The following is a 15,000-nucleotide window of genomic DNA, read 5'->3' on the forward strand; positions in this document are numbered from 1 at the left end:
TCACTTTTGGAAATCGGTTAAGAAAATACATATCTAAATAAATAAATGCAACAACCCCGCCCCCAAAAAACAAAACAAAAACAAACAAAAAAACAAAAAAAACCTCCCAACACAACAACAACAACAACAACAACAACACACACACACACACACACACACACACACACACACACACACACACACACACACACACACACACACACACACACACACACAGAGAGAGAGAGAGAGAGAGAAAAGGATGAATGGCGATTGAACATAAAAACACATACACCAAAACAAACAGCAACAGCAACAGCAATAGTACTAGTTTCTAGTAATGCTATTGTCATCATCGTCATCATCATTATTAGCAGCAGCAACAATAGAAACAGCAGCAGCAGTAGTAGTATCATAATCAGCATCATCATCACTATCATCATCATCATCACCATCTGCTTCATCAGCATGATCGTATCATCACTGATACAGCAGCAGCAGCAGCAGCAGCAGCAGCAGTAGTAGTAGTAGTAGTAGTAGTAGTAGTAGTAGTAGCAATGGTATTGTTATCGTCGTCATCATCATTATTTGTAGTAGAAACATTAGCAAAAGCAGCAACAGCAGCAGCAGCAGCAGCAGTAGTAGTAGTAGTAGTAGTAGTAGTAGTTGTTGTTTTTGTTTTTGTTTTTGTAATTGTATATCTTTTTATCACAACAGATTTCTCTGTATGAAATTCGGGCTGCTCTCTGCAGGGAGAGCGCGTCTCTACACTACAGCGCCACCCTTTTCTTGTATTTTTTTCCTGCGTGCAGGTCCCGTGTGCAGCATGCACTTAGCGCACGTAAAAGAACCCAAGGCAGCAAAAGGGTTGTTACTGACAAATTTCTGTAGAAAAATCCACTTCGATAGGAAAAAACAAATAAAACTGCACACAGGAAAAAAAAAAGAAAAAAAAACAAAAATGGGGTGGCTCTGTAGTGTAGCGACGCGCTATCCCTGGGGAAAGCAGCCCAAATTTCACACAGAGAAATCTGTTATGATCAAAAGAAATACAAATACAAATTAATCATCATCAGCGCTGACCCTGTGGCCACGTGTACAGTGTTTCAGGGCCGGTTCCCCAGGACAGCATGAGGTGTTGCAGAGAGTTCCTGGACGCGATAGGTCGCCGTCAGGGGTGGGACGCCCGCAGTTTGCAGCAGACGGCCTTCCGGAGGTCCCTCACCCTGCTGGACCTCATTGGGCTGGGTGAGTCTCTGTCAGTGGTGACGTATTTTTCACCTGTCTACGTCATCTGTTTGGTAGAAAATTTCGTCACGTTATCACAGTGTTCTTTTCCGCAGGTTTGAGTCATTATCATCCGAAAGAAGGGCGCTGCAGCGGAGTGGTTAAAGCGTTGGACTTTCAGTATTAGGGTTCCGGGTTCGAATCCCAGTCACTTTGCCTGGCGGGTAAAGGGTGGTGGATTTGCAGATGTCGCAGGTCAACAGATGCGTAGACCTGCTAGAGCCTGAAACCCCTTGATGTGTATTCGCAGGCGGAAGATGAAATTCGCTCGTTAAAGATCCCGTAATTCATGTCAGTATTTGGTGGTTTTTACAAACAACAATAATATTATATCCGGCATGCGCTCCTCCCAACTATAATAATAATAATGATAATAATAATAATAATAATAATAATAATAATAATAATGATGATGATGATGATGATGATGATGAATAAATAAATAAGACAACAATGATGCATAACAGATATGCACCAAACATGCAGTTTCACAGATATGAAAGCACAGTCAAATACACATAAACGTACATGAGCCCAAGCACACACACACACACACACACACACACACACACACACACACACACACACACACACACAATGAAACGAAGGAAAACAACAATAAGGTGGAGAGTCGGCAACAACAATCAAAGCCGTGAAAGAAGAAGAGACAGTACGGAAGCAGATGATGATGTCATAGATAACGGGGAGGTGGGAAAGACTGCTAGCACGAAGGGTGGTAGAGGCGGGAAGATAAGAAGACCAACAACAAAAGAAGAAGAAGAGGGAGGAGGAGGAGGAAGAAGAAGAAGATGAAGAAGAGAATGAGGAGAAGAAGAAGAAGAGGAGGAGGAGGAAGAAGAAGAAGACGAAGAAAAGGAGAAGACGAAGAAGAAGATGGAGGAGGAGGGGGAGGAAGAAGAAGATGGAGGAGGAGGAAGAAGAAGAAGAAGAGGGAGGAGGAGGAGGAATAAGAAAAAGAAGAAGAAGAGGGAGGAGGAGGAATGGAAGGAGAAGGAGAATCAATAGTAGCAGAAGAAGAAGAAGGAGAGGGAGGAGGAGATGATAATGATAATGGCGATGATAATGATGGTGATGGTGGTGATAATGATGATGATAAATAAGAAGATACATAATTACATGAATACATAAATAAATAAATGAATGAATGAATGAATGAATCTTCTTTGCAAGGGGGGGAAACCGTGTCATATTTTCCTACTTCAACAGGTGTGGGTAGCTGTGGCGGGGTCGGGGTGTACGTGCTGTCAGCCCACGTGACGCGTCAAGAAGCGGGACCATCCTCCGTGCTCTCCGTCATCATTGCCGGAGTGACCGCCCTTTTGGCCGGTCAGTCTGTGTGTGTGTGTGTGTGTGTGTGTGTGTGTCTGTCTGTCTGTCTGTCTGTCCGTCTGTCTGTCTCTGTCCGTGCGCCTATTATTTGTATTTGTATTTCTTTTTATCACAACAGATTTCTCTGTGTGACATTCGGGCTGCTCTCCCCAGGGAGAGCGCGTTGCTATACTACAGCGCCACCCTTTTATATATATTTTTTTTTCTTTTCTTTTTTTTCTGAGTGCAGTTTTATTTGTTTTTCCTATTGAAGTGGACTTTTTCTACAGAATTTTGCCAGGTACAACCCTTTTGTTGCCGTGGGTTATTTTTCGTGCGCTAAGTGCATGCTGCACACGGGATCTCGGTTTATCGTCTCATCCGAATGACTAGCGTCCAGACCACCACTAAAGGTCTAGTGGAGGGGGAGAAAATATCGGCGGCTGAGCCGTGATTCGAACCATCGCGCTCAGATTCTCTCGCTTCCTTGGCGGACGCGTTACCTCTAGGCCATCCCTCCATATGTCTGTCTGTACGTCTGTCTTTCTGTCTGTTTGTCTGTCTCCCTCTCTCTCATGGTGATGATGATGGTTCGTTGCAGTGGTAGTAGTAGTAGTAGAAGTAGCAGCAGCAGCTGCTGTTGTTGTTGTCGTTACTGCTGCTGCTGCTGTAGTTTCGGCTGTTGCTGATATTGTTGATGTTGCTGTTCTTGCTCTTCGTTTTTTGTTGTTGTTATGTTGTTTATACTGTCTTTCGGATAAGATGATAAACCGAGGTCCCGTGTACAGCACGCACTTGGCGCGCTGAAAAAAAAAAAGAACCCATGGCAACAAAAGTGTTGTCCTCTGACAAAATTATGTAAAAAAAAAAAGAAAAAAGAAACTCACCCTGATAGGTACACAGATATACAAACATGAAATGCAGACCTATCAAGCGCGTTGAGTTGTGTTGATGTCAGGCATCTGGCCTAGCAGATGTGGTGTAGCGTATATGGATTTGTCCGAACGCGGTGACGCCTCCTTGTGAAAGTGAAACGGAAACTGTTCTTCCTGTTGTTTTTTGTTGTTGTTTTTTTGTTTTTGTTTTTTTAGCCTCCTCATTCTTCTTCAACTCTCTTACTGTTGCTGCTGCTGTTGTTGTGATTGTTGCTGCTTCTGTTGCTGTTGCTGCTGCTGCTGCTTCTGCTCCAATTGCTGTGTGCTTACCGTGATGGTGACCTGTGGCAGGACTGTGCCACGCGGAGTTGGCGGGCCGCCTGCCCCGGGCCGGCACGGGCTACACGTTCTGCTACGTCACGCTGGGCGAGTTGTCGGCCTTTGTGGTGGGCTGGACCATGCTTCTGGAGCACGCTGTCACCGCCGCCGTGGCCGCCAAAGCCTGGCGCCACTATCTGGACTACATGGTGAACGACACTCTGTCTGGGTAAGTGTGTGTGTGTGTGTGTGTGTGTGTGTGTGTGTGTGTGTGTGTGTGTGGAGGGGAGCGGGGGCGGGAGGGTGCGGGGTGGGGGGGTAAAAGAACGAGGGGGCAGAGAGAAGGGAAGAGAGAGAGAGAGAGAGAGGGAGAGAGAGAGGGAGTGAGTGAGAGAGAGGGAAGAGAGAGAGGGAGAGAAAGAGAGAGAGAGAGAGAGAGAGAGAGAGAGAGGGAGAGAGAGAGAGAGAGAGAGAGAGAGAGAGAGAGAGAGAGAGAGAGAGACTCACAGAGAAAAACGGACACACACACACACACACACACACACACACACACACACACACACACACACACACACACACACACACACACAGTATTAACGACTAGTGGTAAAAGGACAAAACACAATTCTGGTCTTTGTACTGATGTAAAAAAGAAAAAAAAAATCGATACTCTCTCATCGTGCAAGAGGGAGAGAGACTGGCTGGGAATGAGAGAAGGAACCAAAGTGAAAAGAAAATCTCCAGGGTGAAATTTCGTATGGCGACCCAGGGTGAGATTCACCGGCAGCTGAATCACCACCCTCTCTGGAAAGAAACTCCCATGTGAGAAGTTACGTGAGACGGAGTTCTACGGGATGAAAATTGTCTAGAAAGAATGCCACAGAATCAGCTAGCTAGTGAGTTCCCTTCCCCCAGCCTTCGGTTCGAACTGTGTTGCCAGTATCGGTGTCTGAAACGGGAACAGTGGCTGTTACCAAATTGGTTCTTTCAACAGCGGGACTGCTCTGTGCCTGTTCGGATTCCGGTAATGAACCGCACAAAGCCGGAATGGGTTTAGAGAGCCATGCTGGTTGTTGAATCAGTGTGGACCCCAGTGAATTACGTAGCTGTGTGTGTGTGTGTGTGTGTGTGTGTGTGTGTGTGTGTGTGTGTGTGTGTGTGTGTGGCGTTGTGTCATGCGGTGTTGTTTTGTGCATGTGTAGTGTCGTGTGGTGTTTTGGTGTGATGTTTGGTGTGATGTGGTATTGTGTGGTGTTGTGTTGTGTGGTGTTGTGTTGTGTGGTATTGTGTTGTGTTGTGTGGTGTTGTATGGTATTGTGTGGTGTTGTGTAGTGCTGTGCGGTGTGGAATGGTGTGGTGTGGTGTGGTATAGTGTGGTCTGGTGTTATGTGGTGTTGTGTGGTGTGGAATGGTGTGGTGTGGTGTGGTATGTTGTGGTCTGGTGTTGTGTGGAGTTGTGTGTTGTTGTGGAGTGTGGAATGGTGTGGTGTAGTGTGGTGTGGTATTGTGTTGTATTGTGTTGTGTGGTGTGAAATTGTATGGTGTGGTGTGGTGTGGTATAATGTGCTCTGGTGTTGTGTGGTGTGGTGTGGTATAGTGTGGTCTGGTGTTGTGTGATGTTTGTGCTATATAATGTGGTGTGGTGTTGTGCTACGCTGTGTTGTGGTGTTGTGAGGTGTGGTATGTGCTGTAATGTTGTGCTGTGTTGAGTGGGGCTGTGTAGTGTGGTTTGGCAACACACTGTCAGAGATCCTACCACCGATGAAAAGATGAACTCCAGGCTCGCGAAAGCCAGCGCCACTTCTGGCCGACTACACAACAGTCTGTGGAACAGAAGAGGCACCAGCCTCGAAAATAACCTGGAGGTGTACAGGGTAATTGTACTCCCTATGCTGCTGTACGCACTGTGAGATCTGAACAGTTCACCAGCACCATGCCAAGAAATTCAACCACTTCCACACAACCTAATGAAATTAAATCAAATTAAATGAACGATGATCTTTGTAGTTGCATTTCTTGTGAAGAGAGAGACAGAGAGAGGGGATGAGAGAGAGTGTATGTGTGCGTGTGTGTGCGCATGGTGTGTGTGCGTGGGGTGTGTGTGTGTGTGTGGGGGGGGGTAGATGTGCAATGCGGTTTGGCTGACTGAAATGGAGAGGCACGTAAATTTCAGTAACCTGTATATTTGCATATAGCTATCTCCATTTGGTGCCATTTAATTTTTAGTTTATCTTTTTATTTTCTATTCATTTAATTTGTTTGTTGTTTTCTTCTTATGTTGGACATGTGCTGCTGCCAAAAAGAAAATCTCTGTGCCAAAGTATAGACAATAAAGTTTGTGTATTGTGTGTGTATTGTATTGCCCCAGAAAGCTCTTTGGGATCAAATGGCAAGACAGGGTCCCAGACACCTAGGTCCTCTCATGTGCGGGTCTGCCTAGCATTCACACCATCTTCATGCAGTCGCAGCTTCACTGGGTAGGACATGTAGCTCGCATGCCAGACCATCAGCTGCCAAAGAAACTGTTATATGATGAGCGACAACAAGGCAAGCCTCCCATGGGGGCAATAAAAACCGCTTCAAGGACACGCCTAAGTCATCCCTGAAGGCCTTCAACATCAACCCAGACACATGGAAGCATGCAGCTGTGGACAGGTCCGGATGGTGCTCTGCCATTTTCAAAGGTGCCTTGATCTGTGAAGCCACCAGGACTGCTGTTGCTGAGCAGCGGAGACAGGCGCGGAAAGCCCGATCCTTGGAACCCCCAACTGCCTCCACCATCCCCCGTCCACACTGCCACAGAACCTTCAGGGAGCAGACTCGACTAACCAACCTTCTTCGCACACACCGATCCCAGCAACCCCATCCCCAGGATGATAATAATAATATTATTATTATTATTAATAATAATAAGAAGAAGAATAATGATTATTATTATTAATAATAATATTAAGAAGAAGAAGAAGAAGAAGAAAAATTATTATTATTATTATTATTATTATTATTAGGGTATTTATGTGCAGAGACAAATCAAAGGGCTTTCACACCAGTCATCCACACGCCCGCATAACTCTAAAACTGAAGAAGAAACTGAAGACAAGGAAGAGGCAGGGGAGGGAGGCTACATTGGGTAGAGGTGGGTTTTAAGGCCAGACTTGAAAGAGCTGAGTGCGGAGACCTGACGAAGCGAAAGAGGAAGTTCATTCCAAATGCAAGGCCCAGAAACAGAGAAAGAACGGCCTCCAACAGTGGAGTGTTTGAATCTGGGTATGTGTAAACATAGTGGATCCGAAGCCGATGACTGAAATGGTCCTCGTCGAGCTGATAGACGAAAAAATAAATAAATAAATAAATAAATAAATAAATAAAAAACCAAAAAGTGGTGTGGTGTAGTGGTGTACGGTGCTGCCTTGTGTGATGCTGCGTGGTGTTGCGTTGTGTGATGTAGCGTTGTATGGTGTTGTGTCGTGTTGTGTTGTGGTGTAGCATTGTGTCGTGTCATGTTGTGTTGTGTTGTGTAGCGTTGTATGGTTTTGTGTTGTGTCGTGTTGTGTCGTGTGGTGTGGTGTTGTGTTGTGGAGTGGCGTAGCGTGGTATGGTGTTGTGTTGTGTTGTGTGGTGTAGCGTTGTATGATGTTGTGTTGTGTCGTATGGTGTAGCGTTGTATGGTATTGTGTTGTGTCGTGTCGTGTCGTATGGTGTTGTGTTGTGTAGAGTGGTGTTGTGTTGTGTCGTGTAGCGTTGTGCGGTGTTGTGTTCTGGTGTGTGGCATAGTGTTGTGTTGTGTGCTATTGTTTTGTTCAGTGTTGAGTTGTGTGGTGTGGTGTGGTGAAGTGTTGTATGGTGTTGTGTTGTGTGATGTTGTGTGGTGAGGTGAAGTGTTGTGTGGTGAAATGTCGTGTTGTGTAGCATTGTGTTGTGTTGCGTGTTGTTGTGTTGTGTCGTACTGATATATATATATATATATATATATATATATATATATATATATATATATATATATATATATATATATTATATATATATATATATATATATATATATATATATATATATATATATATATATATATATATATATATATATATATGTATTTTTTTGTTTAGTATTGCGTTGTGTGTTGTTGTGATGTGTGGTGTTGCGTTATGTGTTGTTGCCTTATGTGATGTGGTATTGTGTCGTTTTGTGTTTTTTGGCACTGTGTTCTGTTGTGTTTTGTGGTGCTGTGTAGTGCTGTGCTGTGTTTTTTGGTGTGCGGTTGTGTGGTTTTATGTGGTGTGATATTTTGTGGTTTGGTGTGGTGTTGTGTGGTGTAGTGTAGTGTGTTAACTAAGTAACTGAGTGACTCAATCACTCACTCACCCACGCACTAACTAATCAACTGACTAACTGACTGGCTGATTCACTGACTGACTAACTGTTTATCATGCATTCTTTCACTGCCATGTTGTCCCTGTCATCAGACGCTCGGCAATTCACGGTCCACCTTCTGAATCAATGATTTGAATGGATTGTTCCCCTTGCAGGGAAACAGAGGGCGTGGCAACATGGCAGCTGCCGGAAGTGTTTGCCACTCATCCGGATGTGCTGGCTTGCGTCATAATGCTGGTTGTCTCCCTTGCTTCTTTTCTATCCGTGAAGGTAAGTTCTCCATGAAGGAATATGCACTGCCTCGTTTTGTTTTGTTTTGTTTTGCTTTGTTTTGTTTTGCATTCTTTCTTCCTGTCTTTTTTTCGTTTCTTGGATGTGATAAGTGGATAGTTTACGATTGGAAAGTTGATGTTGTTAGTGGTTAGTCGCGGGTTAACGATGGAATGTAGCGTCTCTCTCTCTCTCTCTCTCTCTCTCTCTCTCTCTCTCTCTCTCTCTCTCTCTCTCTCTCTCTCTCTCTCTCCACACAAACGCACACACACATACACACACACACACACACACACACAGAGAGAGAGAGAGAGAGAGAGAGAGAGAGAGAGAGAGAGAGAGAGAGAGAGAGAGAGAGAGAGAGAGAGAGAGCTGAGCACGCGCACCAATCTTTGATTCTTTTTTTTTTTAATCATAACAAAGATTTTTTCTCCTTCTCTGCCGTATCATTCTATATGACAATTTCACCAACCTGTGATGGATAGCACCTCTCTGTAATTACAAGCAGAGGTCGCAGTTTCAAACATTCGTTATTCATCTATCTATCGCATTTCTTGTTGAAGAATAACATTTCGCCGTACTGGTTTCTTCATATTCATAGTATTACCCCCTCTCGTGGACAGCTAAGGGAGGTCACTCTATTGACTTTTGAGATGAGATTGAGAGTTTCAGTTTCAGTAGCTCAAGGAGACGTCACTGCGTTCGGACAAATCCATATACGCTACACCACATCTGCCAAGCAGATGCCTGACCAGCAGCGTAACCCAACGCGCTTAGTCAGGCCTTGAGAAAAAAAAAGAAAGAAAAAAGGTGAATAAATAATAGATAAGCTTACATAAATAAATAAATAAATAAATAAATAAATAATAATTATAATATTAAAAAGGTAGTAATAATAATAACAATAACAATAATAATAATAATAATAATAATAATAATAATAATAGATAAATAAATGAGATTGAGAACACCAGTTAACTGAAAAACGTCTGTCTGGATCACTTACCTCGGAGGGATAGTTCACTGCCGTTACTGAGTTCCTTTAACGAGCACACAGGGGACGATACCGCAGCCTTATCAGGCATAAGAATTGGCTCTACTCCTCACTGGCCGTTCAGATGATACCCAGTCGCGTTGTTTCAATGCGTCATTGCACGTTAAATGTCTTCTTGGTTCGATGCATGATCTTCTAGATTTGAGTGGTTAATAAATCCGAGCCCAGACGTCTTTGTTTTCATTAACAAAAAAAAAGGGGGGGGAAGCATCTAGGTTTAACCCTTTCACCGCCATGGTCGCATTTCGGCACCAGCTAGGTAAAGCACCCATGTCACTAAAATGCAACCAGATGATGGGCCTTTTGTGCATGAACCTAATGCTCTTAATTTTCAGTGGTATGATTGGCCTTTTTTTTTTTTCTACACATCACAGGGGAATCCCCAGCTATTCTTAGACACCATCTTTTCTGTGGTTCCTGCACAAGGTTAATTTGCACTCTAAACTGACTGGCGGTGAAAGGGTTAACTTTGAATCTTAAAAAAACACACAAAAAACTTACGTGCAATAGAGGTGAGGGAGTCGGGGGTTCGGGGTGGGGTGGGGGTGGGGGTGGGGGCAGAGGGGCGGCTTTGGAGTGGATGGTATAAGTTTAAACACTTTTCATTAATGCTCATTTTAGATCCTCCATTGTTTTGTACCGTAGAGTACGAGTTGCTCATCGGGCTTGCTGCTTGCGACTTGCTACTGGTTACTTACTTCAGCAAAGGAAAAAAAAAAAAAAAAAAAAAAAAAAAAAAAAAAAAAACCTCCCCAAAGTACTCAGCAAAGTTTGGTAGGGGTCTCACGTTAGTTACGTATATGTTCCTCAAACAATAACATGAGCAGAAATAAGGAGAAAACAAGCAGAATGTGTTTGTTGTTGTTGTTGTTGTTGTTGTTTTTTAAAGTGAAATAGTAGTCTAAACATTTTCCTTGAAATATTTAGGTGGACGATACCGGACACCCAATGGCGGCCAGTAAGAAGTAATGATAATAATGATGATGATGATGATGATGATCATCATCATCATCATCATCTTCGGGCACCATAGCCGAATTGTTAAAGCGTTGGATTTTCAATCTGAGGGTTCCAGGTTCGAATCTCGGTGATGGTGTCTGGTGGGTAAAGGGTGGAGATTTTTCCGATCTCCCAGGTCAACATTTGTACAGACCTGCTAGTGCCTGAACCCCCTTCGTGTGTATACACACGCAGAAGATCAAATACGCACGTTAAGATCCTGTTATCCATGTTAGCGTTCGGTGGGTTATGGAAACAAGAACATACCCAGCATGCACGCACCCGAAAACGGAGTATGGCTGCCTACATGGCCGGGTAGATAACCAAAAGCGGTCATACACGTAAAATGTTGCATGTCTGTCTGAGTGTGTATGTGTGCGTGCCTGAAATGTGATTGAATGACACAGGAAACGAATGATGAGCGCCCAGTGGCAGCCGTCAGTCGGCTCTACCCAGGTAGGCAGCCTGTTGTGCAAATGACCCCGTGTTTGTAAAGCGCTTAGAGCTTGGTCTCCGACCGAGGATAGGCGCTATATAAGTATCCATATCAATCAATCAATCAATCAATGATTTTTTTTTGATTTTTTTTTTTTTTTTACATTTATTTGCTTGTTTATCATCATTATTGTTTTTTTTTATTTATCAATTTATTTTATGTATTTATTTATCGATTTATTTATTTTATTTTCATTATTATTATTATTATTTCATTATATTATTTATTTATTTATTTATTTATTTATTTATTTATTTATTTATTTACTTTAATTTATTTTATTTATTTTTTTCTCAAGGCCTGACAAAGCGCGTTGGGCTACGCTGCTGGTCAGGCATCTGCTTGGCAGATGTGATGTAGCGTATATGGATTTGTCCGAACGCAGTGACGCCTCCTTGAGCTACTGAAACTGAAACTGAAACCGATGATGATGATGATAATGATAATAATATGATAACGATAATGATGATGATAATGATGATGATGATGATGATGATCATCATCATCATCATCATCATCATCATCGTCGTCATCATCATCATATCACATTCATAATCATAATCATAATAATGCACAAGGGACTAAGAGAAACTCGTGTTAGTCAACAAATCCCAAGACTAAGACCTGGACACTGCAGGAAAAAAAAAGCCCGGAATGCTCGCTGGTTGATGCAAGATATGCTTGTAATTAGTGAATGATGACCACACGTTTTTCTTGTCTTTGTTCTGTTGCAGAGAAGGAAACTAAGCGTATAAAAACACAAACGAAACAAAAGAGCAGTGTTGGTTAAACATTTAACCCCCAAAGCTGTTCTATGTCCGGGGGTTGGGCTGCGGGGGGGGGGGGGGGGGGGGATCTGTTTGTGGTGGAGAGGGTGCGGGTACGGGGGGGGGGGGGGGGTTGAAGGACTGGGAGCATGCTTACTTCCCCCTTTGGGAAAAAAAAAAACAAATTGGCAAGCATGAAAATTAATGAAAAATGTTTTGTACTAGGGGTCGGTTTGTGGTGAGTGGTGGGTGGATGGGGAGATGGGGGTGGGGGTGGGGGGTGGGAGTGGAGGCATGCTTGCCTCCCCTTTCGGGGAACAAATTGGCTAACATGAGCATTAATTAAAACATTTAAAATCATTGTCGTATTTTCGTACATGCCTAGATGCATGTATACATTCATACGGACAGACAGACAGGGAGACATACATACATACATACATACATACATACATACATACATACATACATACACAAACTTACAGACAGGCAGACAGACAAGCATATAATTCCAACACGGACGCGGCTTTGTCTCTTAATAAGATCGGCATCGACAAAAGGCAACCAGTTCACCACCCTCACACCCACACTCAATCAGATCGAAGTCATCACCCATACCTCCACCACCACCACCACCACCACCACCACCCCTATCCATACCCCAACATCCTCAAAAAAAAAAAAAAAAAAAAGAAAGAAATCAGGGAAGACAAATCTCACCTCCTGGCCCACGACCCAAAGCGAATGGCGTGCGCATTTCCACTTGACAAAGAGAACATGAATATGCATGACGCCTACCCGGCCCCATCGAGATTGGCAGCTCTCTGAAACTGACACTCTGCATTCGCTCTGCCCCGTCAACATTCTGCACTGTAGCTGTTTCCTTGTCCCCCCCCCCCCCCCCCCCCCCCCCCCCCCCCACACCACACCCACAACACATCCCTTCCCCTCCACCCCACTCTCCCTACTCTCCAAACACCACTTTTCCTACCTCTTCTTCTTCTTCCCTTGACGGTCCCCCTTACACCGCGACCACGACCACATTATGCGTGAACATGGTCCTCACCTCGCCAGCACCCCTCCGCCCTCTCCCCCACTCGCCATTCTTGCCCTGTCTTCAATCTGTGACTGTTTATTATGCAGGAAGATCAAGGAGAGACAGATAGACAGACAGACAGACACACACACACAGAGAGAGAGAGAGAGAGAGAGAGAGAGAGAGAGTCCACCTCTCTTACTGTTTTATTGAGAGTGAATCCTTTATTATCTGTGGCTTCTTTATCGCCATGCATAACAAACAGTCACAGAGTAAATCCTTATTTATTTATTTTTTATTGGTGGCACCTTTATTACCTTGCATAATGAACAGTCACGGAGTGCACCCTGTCCCTGTCTTGTCAATTTCGATACGCGCACCCCCACCCCCACCACATACACAATGGTAGAGAGAGAGAGAGAGACAGAGACAGAGACAGAGAGACAGACAGACAGAGAGACAGGGAAACAGAGAGAGCCAGAGACAGAGAGAGAGGGAGAGACAGAGACAGAGAGACAGAGTCCGCCCCTCTTACTGTTTTATTGTGCAAGAAGATGAGGACGAGAGTAAATCCTTTATTACTTGTGGTTTCTTTATCAGACACAGAGAGAGAGACGGAGAGAGAGACAGACAGACAGAGAGAGAGAGAGACAGAGAGAGGGAGACAGCCAGAGAGACAGATAGAGAGACACAGACAGAGAGACAGACTCCGCCCCTCTTACTGTTTTATTGTGCAAGAAGATGAGGACGAGAGTGAATCCTTTATTATCTGTGGGTCCTTCATCGTTCTGCATAATAAACAGTCACAGAGTGAGTCCTTTATTACTTGTGGCTTCTTTATTTATTCATGAATAATAAACAGTCACAGAGTAAATCCTTTTTCTTTTTTTTTTCTTTTTTTTTTCTTCTTCTTTTTTTTTTATTGGTGGCACTTTTATTACCGTGCACAATGAACAGTCACGGAGTGCACCCTGTCCCTGTCTTGTCAATTTCGACACGTGCACCCCCACCCCCACCACACACAATGGTAGAGAGAGAGGCACAGAGAGAGAGGGAGACAGAGACAGAGACATAGAGGGAGGGAGAGACAGAGACAGAGAGTCAGCCCCTCTTACTGTTTTATTGTGCAAGAAGATGAGGACGAGAGTGAATCCTTTTATTATCTGTGGGTCCTTCATCGTTCTGCATAATAAACAGTCACAGAGTGAGTCCTTTATTACTTGTGGCTTCTTTATTTATTCATGAATAATAAACAGTCACAGATTGAATCCTTTATTGTCTGTGGCTTCTTTATCGCCATGCATAACAAACAGTCACAGAGTAAATCCTTATTTTATTTTTATTTTTTTTATTGGTGGCACTTTTATTACTGTGCACAATGAACAGTCACGGAGTGCACCCTGTCCCTGTCTTGTCAATTTCGATACGCGCACCCCCACCCCCACCACATACACAATGGTAGAGAGAGAGAGAGAGAGAGAGAGAGAGAGAGAGAGAGAGAGAGAGAGAATCCGCCCCTCTTGCTGTTTTATTGTGTAAGAAGATGAGGACGAGAGTGAATCCTTTATTATCTGTGGGTCCGTCATCGTCCTGCATAATAAACAGTCACAGAGTGAGTCCTTTATTACTTGTGGTTTCTTTATCAGACACAGGGAGAGAGAGACAGACGGAGAGAGAGACAGACAGAGAGAGAGAGACAGACAGAGAGAGAGAGACAGCCAGAGAGACAGAGGGAGAGACACAGACAGAGAGACAGAGAAAGTCAGCCCCTCTTGCTGTTTTACTGTGCAAGAAGATGAGGACGAGAGTGAATCCTTTATTATCTGTGGGTCCTTCATCGTCCTGCATAATAAACACCCTCTTAATGTTTTTAAGAAGCTCCCTGATAACCTCCGTCATTCTGATTCCCTCGCATCTTTTAAATCTCGTCTCAAAACTCACCTTTTCCCTCAGCAGTAAGTTCAATTGTGGCAGGTCCACTTCCTTTGCGTTAGCTGTTCTTGACTATGTATGTATACATATGTATGTGTACACAACTACATGCATGTATATGAATGTGTATTGTGTGTGCGTGCGTTTATGTAAGTTTGTGCCTGCCTATGTGTGCGTATGTGTTAGGGTAGGTGTTAGATACACATGTATTGTCAAAATGTATGTATGCAGTGTGTGTGTGTGTGTGTGTGTGTGTGTGTGTGTGTGTGTGTGTGTAGTCATATTTT

The 15,000-nt window shown here is 43.8% G+C and overlaps 1 protein-coding gene across 1 annotated transcript in view; it reads left to right on the forward strand.

Annotated features, from left to right (window-relative positions):
- Positions 1-15,000, forward strand: part of LOC143301778 (cationic amino acid transporter 3-like) — a 125,155-nt gene that overhangs the window by 87,097 nt on the left and 23,058 nt on the right. The window contains exons 2-5 of the mRNA XM_076616169.1: positions 1,082-1,227; positions 2,494-2,613; positions 3,822-4,017; positions 8,315-8,429. Of these exons, the coding sequence (XP_076472284.1) occupies positions 1,110-1,227; positions 2,494-2,613; positions 3,822-4,017; positions 8,315-8,429 (549 nt within the window). The 5' untranslated portion in view covers positions 1,082-1,109. The remainder of the gene's footprint in view (positions 1-1,081; positions 1,228-2,493; positions 2,614-3,821; positions 4,018-8,314; positions 8,430-15,000) is intronic.

This window comes from Babylonia areolata, chromosome 28 (assembly GCF_041734735.1).
Source record: "Babylonia areolata isolate BAREFJ2019XMU chromosome 28, ASM4173473v1, whole genome shotgun sequence".
Classification (NCBI taxonomy): Eukaryota; Metazoa; Mollusca; class Gastropoda; order Neogastropoda; family Buccinidae; genus Babylonia; species Babylonia areolata.